The sequence below is a fragment of the Podarcis tiliguerta genome (assembly GCF_965153285.1).
Source record: "Podarcis tiliguerta genome assembly, chromosome: 7".
NCBI classification, from domain to species: Eukaryota; Metazoa; Chordata; class Lepidosauria; order Squamata; family Lacertidae; genus Podarcis; species Podarcis tiliguerta.
The window spans coordinates 3514089-3531836 of record NC_139540.1 but is presented as its reverse complement, the minus strand read 5'-3'; the positions used below and the strand labels follow the sequence as shown (position 1 = coordinate 3531836).

Below are 17748 nucleotides of genomic sequence, written 5' to 3'. Positions count from 1 at the left end.
TGGACCAGCGTGGGGGGTGAAAGCGATTTCTGTACCAAGAGGATACCTGCTCATTTCTGGAACAATTAAGAACCCCTGCAATTATGAATTCAATGGTTTTCTGAGCTATTTAAGAATTTTTACAACAACCACCTAATTTATGTTCTGGAAGCTAGAGCAAGCTTTCTTCGGAAGAGTGCTTGTTGCAGCCCGAGCTCTTGAATGTGATAAAAAGAAACAGTAAATGGGATATGATACCATTCCTGTTATGTGCTATCATTCCTGCACAGCAGCGGGTTGGACTAGATGACCCTTGGTGCCCCGTCAGACTCTGCAATTCTGTGATCAAACCAAATTCTCAAGGGTAAGATTTCAGGCAAGATTTCACATCACACCAAATGCTTGATTTGGGGAGAGTAGGGAGGTAGCTACAGACCACAATTGGGTTAACCTGGAAACATCCCTAGTTAAGGTCTGCAGAAAACATGAAAGCTCACCGCCTAGGACCCTCGTACCAACGTGCTGCCTCCCCCGGTCTGCCCCGCGGAGGACCTTAAAGTCCCTAAATAGCAACACCCTAGAGGTCCCGGGCCCTAAGGAAGTCAGATTAGCCTCAACCAGAGGCAGGGCCTTTTCAACACTGGCCCCGGCCTGGTGGAACGCTCTGTCTCATGAGACCAGGGCCCTGCAGGATCTGATTTCTTTCTGCAGGGCTTGTAAGACAGAGTTGTTCCGCCTGGCCTTTGGCTTGGAATCCACTTGATCCCCTTCCCCTCTTTCCTTTTTCCTTCTGTGATGGAACTCCTATTTGGAGACTTCCCTGGCTTTTTTCTGGCCCACGTAGGACCAGTCTGGATAGTTGGTCTTGGTGAAAACTTGACGTTTCCATCCCCAAAGATTTGAGTTTCTACTGAAATGAGGCTGCATTTTAATGTTGTACTTAATCTTGTTTTTAAGTTGTATTTTAATCAATGGTTTTTACACCTGGTGTTAGCCACCCTGAGCTCGGTCTTGGCTGGGGAGGGCGGGGTATAAATAAAAAAATATTATTATTATTTTTTATTATTATTATTATTATTATTATTATTATTATTATTATTAATTGTTAGCCAAGGTTACAACCTGCCTTTCGGCCGCTAGTGTGCATAAAAATGCATATATTCATGAAAACGACATCCAAAAAATATTTATATGGGGGGGATTGCTTGCAAAAAATGTGTGCGCGTGAGGAAAATATGCAGTAAAATGCCAATAAAGTTTTGAGAGGGCTTTTAAAAAATCACAGGCAAATGCAGCAATGCGGAGAACTAAATTTAAGGTTGAGAAAGCGAGGAAATGAAATCAACAGACTCATGGATCCCTCTCCAAATGAGGCCCCAAAGATTGTCAAGCTTATATTTACTTCCCATGGCTGGACCCCTGTGTTTTATTGATGAAAACACACTTTTCACATACAGATGATAACCAATTGAGGCTGGGAATTAAAACAAGACTGGGGAATCCTAAGGAGGCTCACTCAAATTTAGTTCTATCAAATCCACAGGACTTTAACTTCAGAGAAAATGCACTTAGGACAGGAATGTTCCTTTGAAATGCACTTAGAATTCAATTTTCCAGCCCCCGGTGCCCCCTAATGAATGTGATCTATAATTTTATAGCCCCACAAATATAAAAGGAGAACCATCTGGGTGAAAGTTCTTTGCCCGAAGCTTCAAGGTCCAACCCAGAGAATTGCGCTGGCAAGAGGAACCACGATGGCAAACAGCTCCACGTTGCCGAGCCACGTTCTGGCTGCTCCGTTCCGGTTGCAAAAGTCTCTCTGGCAGCAGGATGTGGAAACGCCGTGGTGGTTGGTTTCGGTGCACTCTGCCGCGCACATCTTGGAGACATGTGCCGTGCTTGAGGAGCCTTGATCAACGAAGAAATAGCAAGAGAGAGGGAGGGGAGTTAAGAAGAAGTCTCACCCATTCCTGGTATGCTGTTCTGGCTCCCCACATCCTAATCCATAATCAATAGGCAACCTTGCAGCCTGTGACCTCGTCTGAGAACGAAGGATTGTTGGCACATGTTGTTGCTAGGAAACCAAACCCTACCCAGAAGACTTAATCCTACTGAGAAGTTCCAGAGAAATGTGATCATGTGTTCCAGCTGTCCCCATTGACAAGGATATTCCCTGTTTCCTGATACAGTGGTACCTCGGGTTAAGAACTTAATTCTGTTCTTAACCTGAAACTGTTCCTAACCTGAAGCACCACTTTAGCTAATGGGGCCTGCCGCCGGAGCACAATTTCTCTTCTCATCCTGAAGCAAAGTTCTTAACCCGAAACTATTTCTGGGTTAGCGGAGTCTGTAACCTGAAGCGTATGTAACTTGAAACATGTGTAACCCGAGGTACCACGGTACAGTCATACCCCATGTTACGTTTGCTTCAGGTTGCGCATTTTCAGGTTGTGTCCTGCGGCAATCCGGAAGTACCAGAAAGGGTTACTTCCGGGTTTCGCCACTCGCACATGCACAGCTGCGCAAAATGACATCACGCGCATGCGCAGAAGTGGCAAATTGCGACCCGCACGTGCGCAGACGTGCAGGTGTGGGTTGCGTTCCTTTCAGGTTGCGAATGGGGCTCCGGAACAGATCCCGTTCACAACCAGAGGTACCACTGTAACTCTCCCTGATGAATCATTGTCTCTACTAGCAAGAGGGGGTTCTGCTGTAGCAGGCCAAGACCCAGCGAGGGAATTTGACTCTGATCTTTCAGGGAGTCTTTAAAGTAAGTTTCTAGCTCTTATAGAAAGAAAGTTAGGAAGCAAAAGGTGTAGGCACTATTGGCAGCACCTGCCTACTGAGAAGTGAGCTTGCTCCTCACCCCCTTGTAGTGGGACGTAGGAAGTTGCCGTCTTCTGAGTCAGACCATTGGTCCATCTGACTCAGTATTGTCTACACTGACTGGCAGCTACCAGGAGATCATAGAATCATAGAGCTGGAAGAGACCACAAGGGCCATCAAGTCCAACCCACTGCCAAGCAGGAAACACCATCAGAGCACTCCTGACATATGGTTGTCAAGCCTCTGCTTAAAGACCTCCAAAGAAGGAGACTCCACCACACTCCTTGGCAGCAAATTCCACTGTCAAACAGCTCTTACTGTCAGGAAGTTCTTCCTAATGTTTAGGTGGAATCTTCTTTCTTGTAGTTTGGATCCATTGCTCCGTGTCCGCTTCTCTGGAGCCGCAGAAAACAACCTTTCTCCCTCCTCTAGGTGACATCCTTTTATATATTTGAACATGGCTATCATATCACCCCTTAACCTCCTCTTCTCCAGGCTAAACATGCCCAGCTCCCTTAGCCGTTCCTCATAAGGCATCGTTTCCAGGCCTTTGACCATTTTGGTTGCCCTCCTCTGGACACGTTCCAGTTTGTCAGTGTCCTTCTTGAACTGTGGTGCCCAGAACTGGACACAGTACTCCAGGTGAGGTCTGACCAGAGCAGAATACAGATGCTGGCAAAGAATGAACCCAGGACCCTTTGCTTGCAAAGCGGATCCTCTACCAGCAAGCTATGGCCCTTGCCCAGTGTTTTTAACCCAGGAATGGACTCAGTGTGGTCACTGGCAAGTGCAATAGAGAAATCTAAGGAGTCGAACACACATTCCAAGGAAGATGTGAGCAGCTTCCAAATGAGCCAAGACGTCCCTTCTGCAGAGCATGACGAAGGGACCTCCTGGTTCATTGGTAGTTGTTGTTTTTTCATCTTCCCTCATAGAGAATACTACTACTACTACTACTAATAATAATAATAATAATAATAATAATAATTTATTATTTATACCCCGCCCATCTGACTGGGTTTCCCCAGCCACTCTGGGAGTCTTCCAACACAATATTGAAATACAATAACCTGTTAAACATTAAAAGCTTCCCTAAACAGGGCTGCCTTCAGAGGTCTTCTAAAAGTTTGAGAAGTGGTTGTTGTACAGGCAAAATAGCCGAGAAACCCAGAATTTTAGTCCAAAATTCCAAAACTTAGCACCAAAGAACAGAGTTCATGTTCATGCAAAAAAAATTGTTCTTGTTGTTGTTGATGATGATGTTACTACATAAATAAATTTGTACAGTGTTTTTTTTTTCTTTAAAAAATGTTTAAGGTAAAGGTAAAGGTACCCCTGCCCGTATGGGCCAGTCTTGACAGACTCTAGGGTTGTGCGCCCATCTCACTCAGAGAGGCCAAGGGCCAGCGCTGTCCGAAGACACTTCCGGGTCACGTGGCCAGCGTGATATCACTGCTCTGGCGAGCCAGAGCCGCACACAGAAACGCCGTTTACCTTCCCGCTAGTAAGCGGTCCCTATTTATCTACTTGCACCCAGGAGTGCTTTCGAACTGCTAGGTTGGCAGGCGCTGGGACCGAACGACGGGAGCGCACCCTGCCGCGGGGATTCGAACCACCGACCTTTCGATCGGCAAGCCCTAGGTGCTGAGACTTTTACCCACAGCGCCACCCGTGTCCCCCCCCCAAAAAAAAATGTTTAGGGGTACTCTTATTTTGACTCAAGAAAACCACCATTTTATAGTTCAAACTGGGAAAAATAAATAACGTAAATGGACAAAAGTACAAAGATTCAGAAAATGTTTAGGGGTATGCGTACCCCCAGGAAAAAAAGCACCGAATCTGTATACCGTTTTTTTCTATCCGTAGAACTCAGGGCAGTTCACAACATAAAATTACAATATAAAAAGCACAAAACGCGTAATAAAAACAAGAACAAAAGGAAACTAATTACTCTGCTAATCCGAATGCAAATAAACCCCATCCATATTGCAAGGACGGCAATGCTAAGGCAGAGAGTGAGAGCGATGCAAGCCTTGCACTTGCGAAATGTTCAGGACATTTTTATGGCGACGCTGGGCAGGTTGAGTATCAGATGCCTTGGCTGCTTGCCCCTCTCCCTTACCACTCCTTTTGCAGGCTGATATTAGATGCAAACCAGCTGCCGGGAGCGTGGCTGCTTTTCCGAAGGCGTGACTCAACTTACCCGTCTCCGATGGCCCAACCGTGGTCTTGCAGTACTTGTCAAGCTCTGAGCACACCGTGGGGATCATGCAGTGGGATCTGTTGGAATGCGTGCTGCAAGAGTAGCATTTCAGCGAAAAAGCTGGAGAAGGAAGACGAGGAGAATTAATGCAAAAGCCCCCTATTGCTCGCAGGAAAATATGTTGTCGCCCACTAAAGATGTACCTCCACTGACAGGGGCAGTCTACCCCTATGAGAACAGGATAACGGACTAGGAGGCCCAATCCAACAGCTCTTCTTACACCACTTGGACTGGGGCTATTATCCTGGTCCAACACGCTTGCAAACACTGAATTCTGACTGCCGCACTCAACCCACTTCTCAATCACCAGATTTCTCTCTGGCAAGGACTCTATCCATAAATTATCACATTCTGCCCTGCATCCAGGTTAATCAGATTCCAGTGTTGCTCTGTCTCTCGGACTGCCAGATTCTTCCCCGACTCCACTGCCTTTGAAAAGCTGCGTATCGGGCAGAAATTCAACAGGTGAGTCTTTCTCCCATCACACCATCAATGTTTCTTCAGCGGTGATTCCTGCATTGCATGGGGTTGGGATAGATAACCGCTTCGGGTCCCTTCCCAATCTTACAATTCTACGATTCTGTGATCCACGCTGGGAATCATTTTACTTTTTACTCCCTGCCGTGAAGTTCTCAAAGCAAGGTGAGAGATCCTTGTGGCAGTGTGTATGGACAAAGAAAACAGCCTCCTTTCTCACCTTTGCCTGACCAAAGGACGGCAGCCAAAAGCGTAACCAGAAGGATCCTCATCTTCTTCTGATGACAAGAGGAAGCTCCTTCGCAGAATATATACAGGCACGCCCTAAATTCAGCTTTGGTCACCGTAAAGTCTGGCGTTCACAGGACTGAGATCTAAATCAGGATTGCACCACTCACAATAGCCTCAGCGTTACTTTTAAATAGTTTTTGGGAGTCGCGGTCTTCTACAGTCAGAGCCTAATTCCTGCGCCAAGAGGTGCTGAGCTCAAGCCTCTCTGGCTGTTGCTTGCAAGCCTTTCTCGCTGGTATAATAAAGTCCTTGGAGTCTGTAATTTTTGTTGTCATCATCATCATTATCCTCATTCTTTCCTCACTTTTTACGTGCCTCGTGCAAGGTAAAAATAGAAACAGGATGCAGAGAGCCCAATATGAAAACACAGCAATAAAACAAGACCCAAAGCGCTTGTCCCAAAATTAAAAAATGAGAAAATAATGCATCCTCTCTGCAGAGAAATGGCAAGCCAAGCTGTTAAGACTACTCCGAAATGGCAAAACCGACTGGAAAGCTCAGGGACCAAGAATACAAAAACTTCAAGGATGAATTGGGGGGGGGTGGAATTACAATTTATTTAGGAGAACACTGTAAGCAGATGAAAACATTAGCAGGATTTTAATCTTGCTTCTAATGTAACAAATACTATGGGCAATACGGAGAGAGAAAATATAGATTCTGAAAAGCAGTTGCAAAAGTTGACAATAGGACCCATAGAGGGGAATGGGAAGTCTCGAGATTCAGAGTAATCTCTTTATATGTATTTGGTTTCATTATAAATTTATATTTGTAAAATCAAATAAAAACGATTTCCAAAAAAAAAAAAAGGAAAAGGAAAAGAATGAGGAGCCCGGACAGAGGCTGAGGGCATAACTGGTTCACCTCCAAATCAAAGACTGTGGGTTTTATCAGTGTGACGCGGCAGCTTAAAAAGCCAATGCAATTCTGGGCTGCATCAATAGGAGTATAGCATCTAGATCAAGGGAAGTAATAGTGCCACTGTATTCTGCTCTGGTCAGACCTCACCTGGAGTACTGTGTCCAGTTCTGGGCACCACAGTTCAAGAAGGACACTGACAAACTAGAACGTGTACAGAGGAGGGCAACCAAAATGGTCAAAGGCCTGGAAACAATGCCTTATGAGGATCGGCTAAGGGAGCTGGGCATGTTTAGCCTGGAGAAGAGGTGGTTAAGGGGTGATATGATAGCCATGTTCAAATATATTAAAGGATGTCACATAGAGGAGGGAGAAAGGTTGTTTTCTGCTGCTCCAGAGAAGCGGACACGGAGCAATGGATCCAAACTACAAGAAAGAAGATTCCACCTAAACATTAGGAAGAACTTCCTGACAGTAAGAGCTGTTCGACAGTGGAATTTGCTGCCAAGGAGTGTGGTGGAGTCTCCTTCTTTGGAGGTCTTTAAGCAGAGGCTTGACAACCATATGTCAGGAGTGCTCTGATGGTGTTTCCTGCTTGGCAGGGGGTTGGACTCGATGGCCCTTGTGGTCTCTTCCAACTCTATGATTCTATGATTCTATGATTATCTGCTGCCTCACAAGTGACAATAAATAATAATAATAATAATAATAATAATAATAATAATAATAATAATAATAATTTATTATTTATACCCACCCATCTGGCTGGGTTTCTGCAGCTACTCCGGGCGGCTTCCAACAAAACACTAAAATACAGTAACATATTAAACATTAAAAACTTCCCTAAACAGGGCTGCCTTCAGATGTCTTCTAAAAGTTTGGTAGTTATTTTTATTTTTGACATCTGGTGGGAGGGTGTTCCACAAGGCGGGTGCCACTATTGAGAAGGCCCTCTGCCTGGTTCCCTGTAACTTGGCTTCTCGTAGGGAGGGAACCACCAGAAGGCCCTTGGCGCTGGACCTCAGTGTCCGGGCAGAATGATGGAGGTGGAGACGATGGAGGTGGAGACAATGGGGGAACCGGCATGCTGCCCTGGGGAGAGCATGCACAAGTGCAGGGCCACCACTGAAAAGGCCCCTTCTCAGGTTGCCTCTCTGTGCGCTTACCTCAAAGGCAACATTGTGGAGAAGGGAATTGGTCAGGACTTCAGGTTGACCATAATGGCCAGGGACCGGTCTCAAGTAGACTCAGGCCCCGCTCAGGCTGCAGGGCACATTTCTGCTCTTTGCAAAGTGTTTGTGTGCGTCTATGAATTGATATAGCTACATGTATTTATTGCATTAATATTCCACCCTTGGCCCTCCAAGGAACTCAACGTGGCACTCATGGTTCTGTTGACATTTCCATTCCACCGTAAGGAACAGACATGGGATTGTTACGTGTCACATGTCTGCTTATATTCCAGCACAGTATGCTGGGAACTTCCGTTGTGTGTATTGCTTTTGCTTTTCCCGTTCTCTCTGAGACGACACAAGAGCATAGCTGTCAAGCGTCCCTTATTTGGTGGGACAGTCCCTTATCCCAGCGCTGTGTCCCGCTGCTGTCCTGGATTGATGATATCCCATAAATATCCCGGGTTTCAAAGGAAGCAGCTCCTCTCCCTCCCTCCCAGGGAGGAGGGAGGCTCCAACTGTGTTGCTTGGCTGCATTGCTCACCCAATAAGGAGTCTAAGAATGACTGGAGGGGTGGAGCTTGCATGCCTTGTGCCCGGCCGCGTTGCCTGGGTACTTGCCTTTGCTCAGCGCTTCCCAGCGGAGAGGTGACGGTGGTTTTCCTTGCTGCATCCCCTTTGCTGGGTTGCTGCGCTGTGGGAACCACCGCTTGAGGCTTCGTTTGGCTGCTGGCTGGGCTTTCTGCCTTTGGCTCGGAGGGGCTCAGAAGTTGAACCTGTGCTCGGAATCGGATGGATACGTCATCGACGGCCCACTCACCCTTGCCGGGGAAAAGGTCTGTCTGGAGCGGGGGCACATGGTGGGGGAAAAGGAAACCCCTTATTTTGGCTGCTGATCCCTTATTTTCAAATCTGTAAGTTGACAGCTATGCACGAGAGAGACATGTTTCTTTGTCCTGATTTATGATTAATAAATCTGTAGTTGTAATATGCTTCCACAAGCCTCACGCCTATTCTGTGCGCACAGTTCTCTCTGCTGATAGCGTGCCCTGGCTTTGAAGCCCGGGTCGCTGATTTACGTCGGAACACGGGCCAATGGATGAAGACGGCACAGCTGGGGCTTGCCAGCTGGCCTCCCGGCCCTCTGCAAGTCGACAGGTTCTTCCCCTCCCTATTCAGGCCCCACAACAACCTCCCTGCAAGGTGGGTTAGGCTGAGAGCGAGTGACTGTCCCAAGGTCACCCGGTGAGCTTCACGGCTACAGAATTTACACAGACGTAGACTTACAATGGCGTTCTCCCAGTTTGTTGCCATCTGGCACAGTAGTAAACAGCACTCCCAAATTCCAGCCAATTTTTGGTTCTGTAAATAAAGATCACCTGGTACAAAAAATAAATTCCTCGAAATCTATTGCTTTTCTGTCACTTTTTTCTTCATTCCAGTCAATGTCAACATGTTAGGGTTATTTAAAAAAAATGTCCTGTGTGTTTTTTTCCATTATTATTATTATTATTATTATTACCTGACTTGCTGGGTTTTTTAACTTAATTTTTACGCATAGAACAAGCTTCCTGCTTTTAATTTTCAAGCACAACCCCATGAAGGGCTCTAAACTGGGGAGAAAGTTTACTGACACTCAAGGAGATTCGACACCCAAATAAGGCATAAAGTATTGATGGAAACCAAAGAAATGTAAGATTTTGGAGCAAGTTGCTCCCACCTTTGTTTTCAGCACACACATTCGAAAAACCCAAAGTCCGTCATAGACAAAAATACTCATATTTTAATGAACAGCCTTCCAGGAAACTTAACATCAAACAAGCCGTAAACAATCCATCACCCAAGAACCTGAGTTCCTTGAATGTGACTTTAGAAAATTACTAGACCCCAGAGCACTTCTGAGAAGCCGGAATTGCGTTACAGGTGTGTTTGGTTCATGTGTGGCAAAAAGCACCAGTTACCATTTTGTATGGAAACAGAAATCCATTTGTAGCACCGCACCACCCTCAATTTGTAGGAATACACAAGCAAACTAGAAGCAATTTTATCAGGATTGTGGCGTAGTAGTATCATTCTTCCAGTAGAAATCTTTGAACCACCCACTGCGATAACTTTGAAATATTATTTAAGAGTTCTTTGCATGGATAAACTTCCACTCCAGACCAACAGCACTAATCTTTGAAATCACCCTGTTCCCCTCAAACCCCAATTTCACGGCTAATGTTGTGCCTGCAAACATGAATTTGCTGAACAAGGATGCCTTCTTAAATCAAACCACAATGATTACACTGAAAGTGAACCAAGTGCTATAGGTTTGTCAGTACATAGTGTAAACCAAAGGTTTTGTGTGATTTCAAGTGACAGGCACCAAATGCTCTGGCAGGTAATGGTGGCATTTTTCCAACTTTCTCATAAACATAACTTCTCCTGCCTTCTGGCGCAGTAGGGGGCGATTTGGGAGTTTTGGAGGAAATTTGTTGTTTCAAAGGACTCACCTGTCTGCTCTCCATCTTTGCCCAAACGCCTAGACTCTTTTGACTACAGATACAGTTGCTCGCTTCAACGTATTCCCTAACACATGGGTAGGCAAACTAAGGCCCGGGGGCCGGATCTGGCCCAATCGCCTTCTCAATCCGGCCCGCAGACGGTCCGGGAATCAGTGTGTTTTTACATGGGTAGAATATGCCCTTTTATTTAAAATGCTTCTCTGGGTTATTTGTGGAGCACAGGAATTCATTCATATTTTTTTTCCAAAATATAGTCCGGCCCCCCCACAAGGTCTGAGGGACAGTGGAGCGGCCCCCTGCTGAAAAAGTTTGCTGACCCCTGCCCTAACAGGACCCAGGAGCTTTCAAAACACAGCCAGAGATTCCCAAACTTGCTAAATTCGTGAAGCAAGGCATGGGATTAAGAGCATCCAGAGGGCACAGACTAGATTAGGAAAACCTAACCAAAGCCAACACTTGCAAAGCAAGAAATGTCAAGCCTTTATTTGTTATAGTTGTGATGACTGAGAGGCCATTTAAAGGCTCAAGAACCCATTGCAGCTGTTATGGGTTGAATAGCTACTGCACCTTTTCACAATACAGTGGTGCCCCGCAAGACGAATGCCTCGCAAGACGGAAAACCCGCTAGACGAAAGGGTTTTCCGTTTTGGAAGTGCTTTGCAGGACGAATTTGCTATGGGCTTGCTTCGCAAGACGAAAATGTCTTGTGAGTTCCTGCGGGGTTTTTTCCCCTCCCCCCCTTTTTCCCAAGCCCCTAAGCCGCTTAACAGCTGTTCGCTAAGACGCTTAACAGCTGATCGCTAAGCCGCTTAACAGCTGATCTAAGCCGCTTATCAGCTGATCTAAGCTGCTAATAGCCTTTTAGCAGCTAATCCGCTAATCCCTTAAGCCTTTAATAGCGGCTAATAGCCTTTTAGCAGCTAATCCGCTAATCCCTTAAGCCTTTAATAGCCGCTAATAGCCGCTAAACCGCTAATAGCGCTAATCCGCTAATGGGCTTGCTTCGCAAGACGAAAAAAACCGCAAGACGAAGAGACTCGCGGAACGGATTCTTTTCGTCTTGCGAGGCACCACTGTATTCTAATTTTCTGAGATTGTTAATTTGGGGTTTTCATCAGCTGTATGCCATAATCACCACAATTATAACAAATAAAGGCTTGACATATCTTGCTTTGCATGTCATGAGTCTCTCTCATATATTAGTTTCACCTTTTAAGTTGAATTACTGAAATAAATGAACTTTTCCACGATATTCTAATTTTTTTGAGTTTCACCTGTACAATGGCTACACCTCTACTGTGTCAAAGCATGTCTTGGCTCAAATCATAATGGCTTCCCTCAAATAACCCTGGGATTATTATCATTATTTTCCATGTTTACAGACACACCTCGTCCCCACTGCAGAACTGTACACTCAAACCCCTGTTTCAGAATGTTTTGGCTCCCAAACGCCAAAATCCCGAAAGTAAATGCTCCAGTTTTCGAACGTTTTTCAGAAGCCAAACGTCCAACACGGCTTCTGCTGAGTGCAGGAAGCTCCTGCAACCAATCGGAAGCCGAGCCTCGGTTATCGAACATTTCGGAAGCTGAATGGGCTTCCAGAGCAGATTATGTTTGACAACCAAGGTTCGACTGGATCTGCTAAGGTCTTTTGAGGAGCAGAGGGAGCCACGAGTGGGGGAAATCAGTTTAAATCTGTACTGCAGAAGGGACCAAAGAGCCCCCTGTTGCAGCCACAGAGCCCCCAAGAAGAGACTGGCAATTTGGCTCCCCAACTTAGACCTTTTTGCACAAAACACAGGCACCACGCCTTCCTTTAGAGATGTATTTTTTGCTTGCAAAAGAAGAGAAAGGGGGTCACAACGAAGGCACGGAAATGAGGTAGCCGGGATCTCCTCAGAATACAAAATCTTCGTCTGCCATATCTATCGCCCACGCAAACTTTTCCCTCTGGGTCTTGTTAAAAATCTTCTCAATGGGCACGCAAAACCTTTTACACCTGTGGGTAAAAAAAGCACGTCAGGGCACCTTTTTGGTATCAAAGCCGGGCTTCTTAGGGTTTGGGTTCAGGTCTCACACAATCCCCTGCTTTGAAAACAGCTGCAGTGGTTGGAAGTTCATTTTCGGGCCCAATTCAAGATGTTCGTATGGGTGTTTGGAAGCCCCAAATAACTCAGGTCCCGAATAACTGAAAGGCCGCCTCCTTCCCTACGGACCCTCTCAGGTGCCGAGATCGGGAGAGGGGACCCTCTTGGTAGTTCCTCCACCCTCAGAGACTCAGAGGGTGGTGGCCCAGGGGGACAGGGCCTTCTCTGTGGTGGCCCCTAAGCTGTGCAACTCCCTCCCCATAGAATTGCGCCTGGCACCTTCATTGTACAGCTTCCGGAGGATGCTGAAGATGCACCTCTTTGCCCTGGCCTTTGAGGTGTATGTTTTCAGGACCCTGTGACCGTATGTTGTTCCAAACAATTTTTAATATTGTGTTTTAATTGTTGCAACCCAAACCCTGGGACTTTAGGGCGGAGGGCAGGCAAATCCTAGCAACCATGACTGGGCTTCCGCTTTTGCACCAAACACACAGCAGGACCGTCCTTCCCCAGGCACGTCAACCCACCAGGCCACACTGATGCGCGGGTCCAGGTAATTCAGCTTGGAGGTGCCCAGAGCGATCTGCTTGTTCTCCTCTTTGTCCGTGGCTTGCAGGACCAGCTTCTCCAGCTGCTCTTCCAACTTCTCTACGTGCTTCTGCTTCTTTTCTAAAGCGCTGGTTCGGAAGAGAGGCACCGCTTTACGTGAGAACGCAACAGCGACCGACAAAGCAAGCCGCTAGTCCTTATGGTTCGCTACCAGAATAGCTTGGCAGGTTTCCTTATTCACATTCCGACTGTGCCCTCTGTCCCTGTAGTCCAGGCATAGGCAAACTCGGCCCGCCAGCTGTTTTGGGACTACAATTCCCATCATCCCTGACCACTGGTTCTGGTAGGTAGGGGTGATGGGAGTTGTAGTCCCAAAACAGCTGGAGGGCCGAGTTTGCCTATGCCTGCTACAGTCTAAGATTCCAGGCTGCTTGTCTGTTTATGTATTTAACAAAACTTAAAGGTAAAGGGACCCCTGACCATTAGGTCCAGTCGTGACCGCCTCTAGGGTTGCGGCGCTCATCTCGCTTTACTGGCCGAGGGAGCCGGCGTACAGCTTCCGGGTCATGTGGCCAGCAGGACTAAGCCGCTTCTGGCGAACCAGAGCAGCGCACGGAAACGCCGTTTACCTTCCCGCCGGACCAGTACCTATTTATCTACTTGCACTTTGACGTGCTTTCGAACTGCTAGGTTGGCAGGAGCAGGGACCGAGCAACGGGAGGTCACCCCGTCGCGGGGATTCGAATCGCCGACCTTCCAATAGGCAAGTCCTAGGCTCTGTGGTTTAACCCACCCACGTCCCACTAACAAAACTTATATACAGCTTAATTGTAAAAACAAACCGCCACCGCCACCCCAAAGTAATTTAGAAAAATAAAATACCTTTCTAATTTTAAAAAGCAACTGACAGGACACGTGAAGAGGCCTGTGAAATTAGGACACGGCATGAGGTTCGTAACATTTTGCACAGTGAGCTTGGCTGGCAGCCAATTTAGGATAGATGAAAAAGGGGGGGGGTATTCATAAAACACAGGCTTCATTTCTGGAATTCTGCTGAATTGTGGTGATGAGCGCTGGCTTAGACAAAGGAGGAAAGGTCCACCAACAGCCATGAAGGCCATATAGAACCTCCAGCATCAGAGGAAGTATACCTGCTGGGAAACAACAGCAGCAGAGAGGGCGGTGGCTGCCTTCATACCCTGCTTGCTGGTTTCCTGGAGGCATCTGGTTGGCAGGGCCAAAAGAGGCCTTTGGTCTGATCGAGCATCCTGGTTCTCCTTTTGTTTTTTGTTTTTGTTTTTTAGTTCTGCCAGGACACTGAGGTCCAGTGCCAAGGGCCTTCTGGCCGTTCCCTCCCTGCGAAAAGCCAAGTTACAGGGAACCAGGCATAGGGCCTTCTCGGTGGTGGCCCCCGCCCTGTGGAACGCCCTCCCACCTGATGTCAAAGAGAAAAACAACTACCAGACTTTTAGAAGACATCTGAAGGCAGCCCTGTTTAGGGAAGCGTTTAATGTTTAATAGGTTATTGTATTTCAGTGTTTTGTTGGAAGCCACACAGAGTGGCTGGGGAAACCCAGCCAGATGGGTGGGGTATAAATAATAAATTATTATTATTATTATTATTATTAGGGGGGACAGACAATTCTAGCATATAATGATGCTTATCACATAAGTGACCGCTTTGCCAAGGTTACCCTGCAAGCACCTGCATATGGGAAAAACCACCACCCTGAATTAGTTCCCCACATGCCAGTTCTATGACAAACCTCCTAACAGTTAATTGAAAGGACAAATCAGGATGCAAAAGGAACCGGCTTCACTCACGCTTTAGATTTCACATCCCTTTTACTTCTGCAGTCTGCCTTCGCCCTCTTGAGCTCCAGCTTTGCATCGCACAACTGGTCCCTTTTGACGTTGATCTGGAACGGCAAAAAGCATGGTGGGTTCAGGTCTTGTCTTTCTAGGCAAGTGTGGATGGGCTACAAGCACTTCTCCGCATTCCTGTCTTGCATCCGGCTTAACCGTCTCGCCAGAGTGGTGCATGCTCTGGTTATCTCCCACTTGGACTACTGCAACGCGCTCTACGTGGGGCTACCCTTGAAGGTGGCCCGGAAACTGCAATTAATCCAGAATGCGGCAGCTAGACTGGTGACTGGGGGCAGCTGCCGAGACCACATAACACCGGTCTTGAAAGACTTACATTGGCCCCTGATACATTTCCAAGCACAATTCAAAGTGTTGGTGCTGACCTTTAAAGCCCTAAACAGCCTTGGCCCAGTAGACCTGAAGGAGCTTCTCCACCCCCATCATCCATCCCGGACGCTGAGGTCATGCGCCGATGGCCTTCTGGCGGTTCCGTCATTGTGAGAAGTGAGGTTACAGGGAAGCAGGCAGAGGGCCTTCTTGGTAGTGGCACCTGCCCTGTGGAACGCCCTCCCTTCAGATGTCAAGGAAATAAACAACTATCCGACTTTTAGAAGGCAGCCGTCTTTAGGGAAATTTTTAACTTTTGAATGTTTTATCATGTTTTTAATTTTATCGTGTTTTTAATATTCTATTGGGAGCTGCCCAGAGTGGCCAGATGCACAGGGTATAAATTTATTATTATTATTATTATTATTATTATTATTAACCACCCAGCTGTTCAGCCCCAACAGTAGGGCAATATATAAATTCAAATTCAAATTCTTATTTATCGCCTGTTTGCTGCCCTGGGTCCCCTTCAGGAGGAAGGCTGGGAGCTAGAGTGGCTAGGGAAATCCAGCCAGATGGGCAGGGTACAAATAAATTATTATTATTATTATTATTATTATTATTATTATTATTATTAACCACCCAGCTGTTCAGCCCCAACAGCGCACCAGGAGAGCTTTGCGCAAGAAAATCAGGAGGAGGGCTGGATCAGCAAGACAGATGGAGATAAGCCCTTGGATTGTCTCAGCCCCCCCCCCCCCCCCCCGCTTCTGCTGGGTTACCTTAGCCTGGAGGTTTTGCATGGACTTCTCGAAGGTTTTTGGAGTCGCCCGCTGGTGGTTGCAAAGGATGGCAACTGCGCGGTTGGCTCGGTTGTAGGAGAGGAGCTTGGCAGCCACGTTGTCGTCCTCTGTCAGGAACCAAAAGGCAAGGCTGAGGTGGGCATCTGTGTTTCTGTAGGGACTCGGGTGGCGCTGTGGGTTAAACCACGTTCAATTTAAATCAAGGAGTAGATCTAGAGACGGTTTGGGATGCGGGTAAAGCCGTCATAAGAGGCTTCTTTATCCAACAAAACGCATTCCAAAGGAAAATAAAGGAGGAGAAAAAAATGGAGATATGGGAGGAAATTAGAAAAAAGGAAAGGATCCTTTTCCAAAAACCAGATGATGAACTAATTAAGCAAAGTATAAAAATTTTACAGACGCAATTCTCCATGATAATAAATGAAGAAATAGAATGGAAGATAAAATGGTTGAGACATAGAAATTTTGAGTTTGCAAATAAACCTGGCAAACTTTTGGCCTGGCAATTAAAGAAGAAAAAGGAAGATAGAATTATCAATAAAATTAAAATTGAAGATAAATGGATTCAAGAACCGAAGGAAATTAGTAAAAACTTTGCTGGTTTTTTCGGAAAACTATATAAAGAAGGTCCAGAGACTCTAGAAAAAATAATTGATTATCTGGGCAAAAATAAACTACCAATAATACCTAAGGAAAAAACTGAAATCTTGAACTCACCAATAACAGCTATGGAGGTGCAACAAGCTATACAGAGATCAAAATTAGGAAAGACACCGGGCCCAGATGGTCTCCCAGCTAATTACTATAAAAAGTTAGAACAAGTATTATTTCTTCCCATGAAAGACCTAATGAATAATATTCTGGTAAATGGAAAGCTACCGAAAACCTGGAAGGATAGCTTTATTACGCTTATTCACAAACAGGGAACAGATGCCTCAAATATGGCCAATTACAGACCCATCGCACTGTTAAATAACGATTACAAGATATTTGCAGACATTCTTGCAAATAGATTAAAAGTGGTGCTGAAAGAGATAATCCATAAAGATCAAACTGGATTTCTTCCCGGACGATTTATGCAATCCAACATTAGATGTGTGATTAATGTATTAGAATATTTGGATATTAAAATTGACAAATCAGCAGCTATTATGTTGGTGGACGCTGAAAAAGCTTTTGATAATGTTTCCTGGAAGTTTATGAAAAAATTAATGGAAGAAATCGGACTGGGAGAAAATATTTGTAAAGGAATAAATGCCATCTATACAGAACAATATGCAAAACTGATCATCAACGGAAGAATTACTGAGGAGTGCAAAATAAACAAGGGAACTAGACAGGGCTGCCCACTGTCACCACTGATATTTATCTTGGTGATGGAAGTCTTGAACAACCAGATAAGAAAGGATCAGCTTGTGAAAGGCATCACTCTGGGAAACAAAACATATAAAATTAAAGCTTTTGCGGACGATTTACTCGTTATGACTGAAAACCCTAAAGAAAGTCTGAAAAGAGTGCTAGAATTGATTAAAGAATTCGGAGAAGTGGCAGGCTTTAAGCTGAATATAACAAAAACAAAAATGCTTGTTAAAAATGTAACCACAGAAGAAAAGGACGATTTAGTAAAAACATTGGGCCTGAAAATCTCCTCAAAAGCGAAATACCTGGGTATTTGGATCACCCCCAAGAACATAAATTTATTCCAGGATAATTACACCAAAACTTGGTTAGAGATTAGAAAAA

General features: G+C 45.8%; 2 protein-coding genes across 4 annotated transcripts in view; both read right to left on the bottom strand.

Moving 5' to 3' along the window:
- Positions 1-1277: 1277 nt before the first annotated feature.
- On the bottom strand, positions 1278-6360 carry LOC310681395 (lymphocyte antigen 6E-like). The gene is made up of 3 exons (XM_083449122.1): positions 5766-6360; positions 5009-5128; positions 1278-1887 (listed from the first exon to the last, which is right to left on the bottom strand). The coding sequence occupies exons 1-3, from the start codon at positions 5815-5817 to the stop codon at positions 1691-1693; spliced, it is 369 nt and encodes a 122-aa protein (XP_083305248.1). The 5' UTR covers positions 5818-6360; the 3' UTR covers positions 1278-1690.
- A 5824-nt stretch (positions 6361-12184) lies between these two features.
- The window catches only part of TOP1MT (DNA topoisomerase I mitochondrial), a 42605-nt gene continuing 37041 nt past the window's right edge, over positions 12185-17748 (bottom strand). For all 3 annotated transcript variants that reach the window (XM_083449022.1, XM_083449023.1, XM_083449024.1), the window contains 4 exons: positions 15985-16112; positions 14834-14928; positions 12988-13137; positions 12185-12372 (listed from right to left, as the gene is read on the bottom strand). In XM_083449022.1, coding sequence (XP_083305148.1) covers positions 12270-12372; positions 12988-13137; positions 14834-14928; positions 15985-16112 — 476 coding nt within the window. In that variant the 3' untranslated portion in view covers positions 12185-12269. The remainder of the gene's footprint in view (positions 12373-12987; positions 13138-14833; positions 14929-15984; positions 16113-17748) is intronic.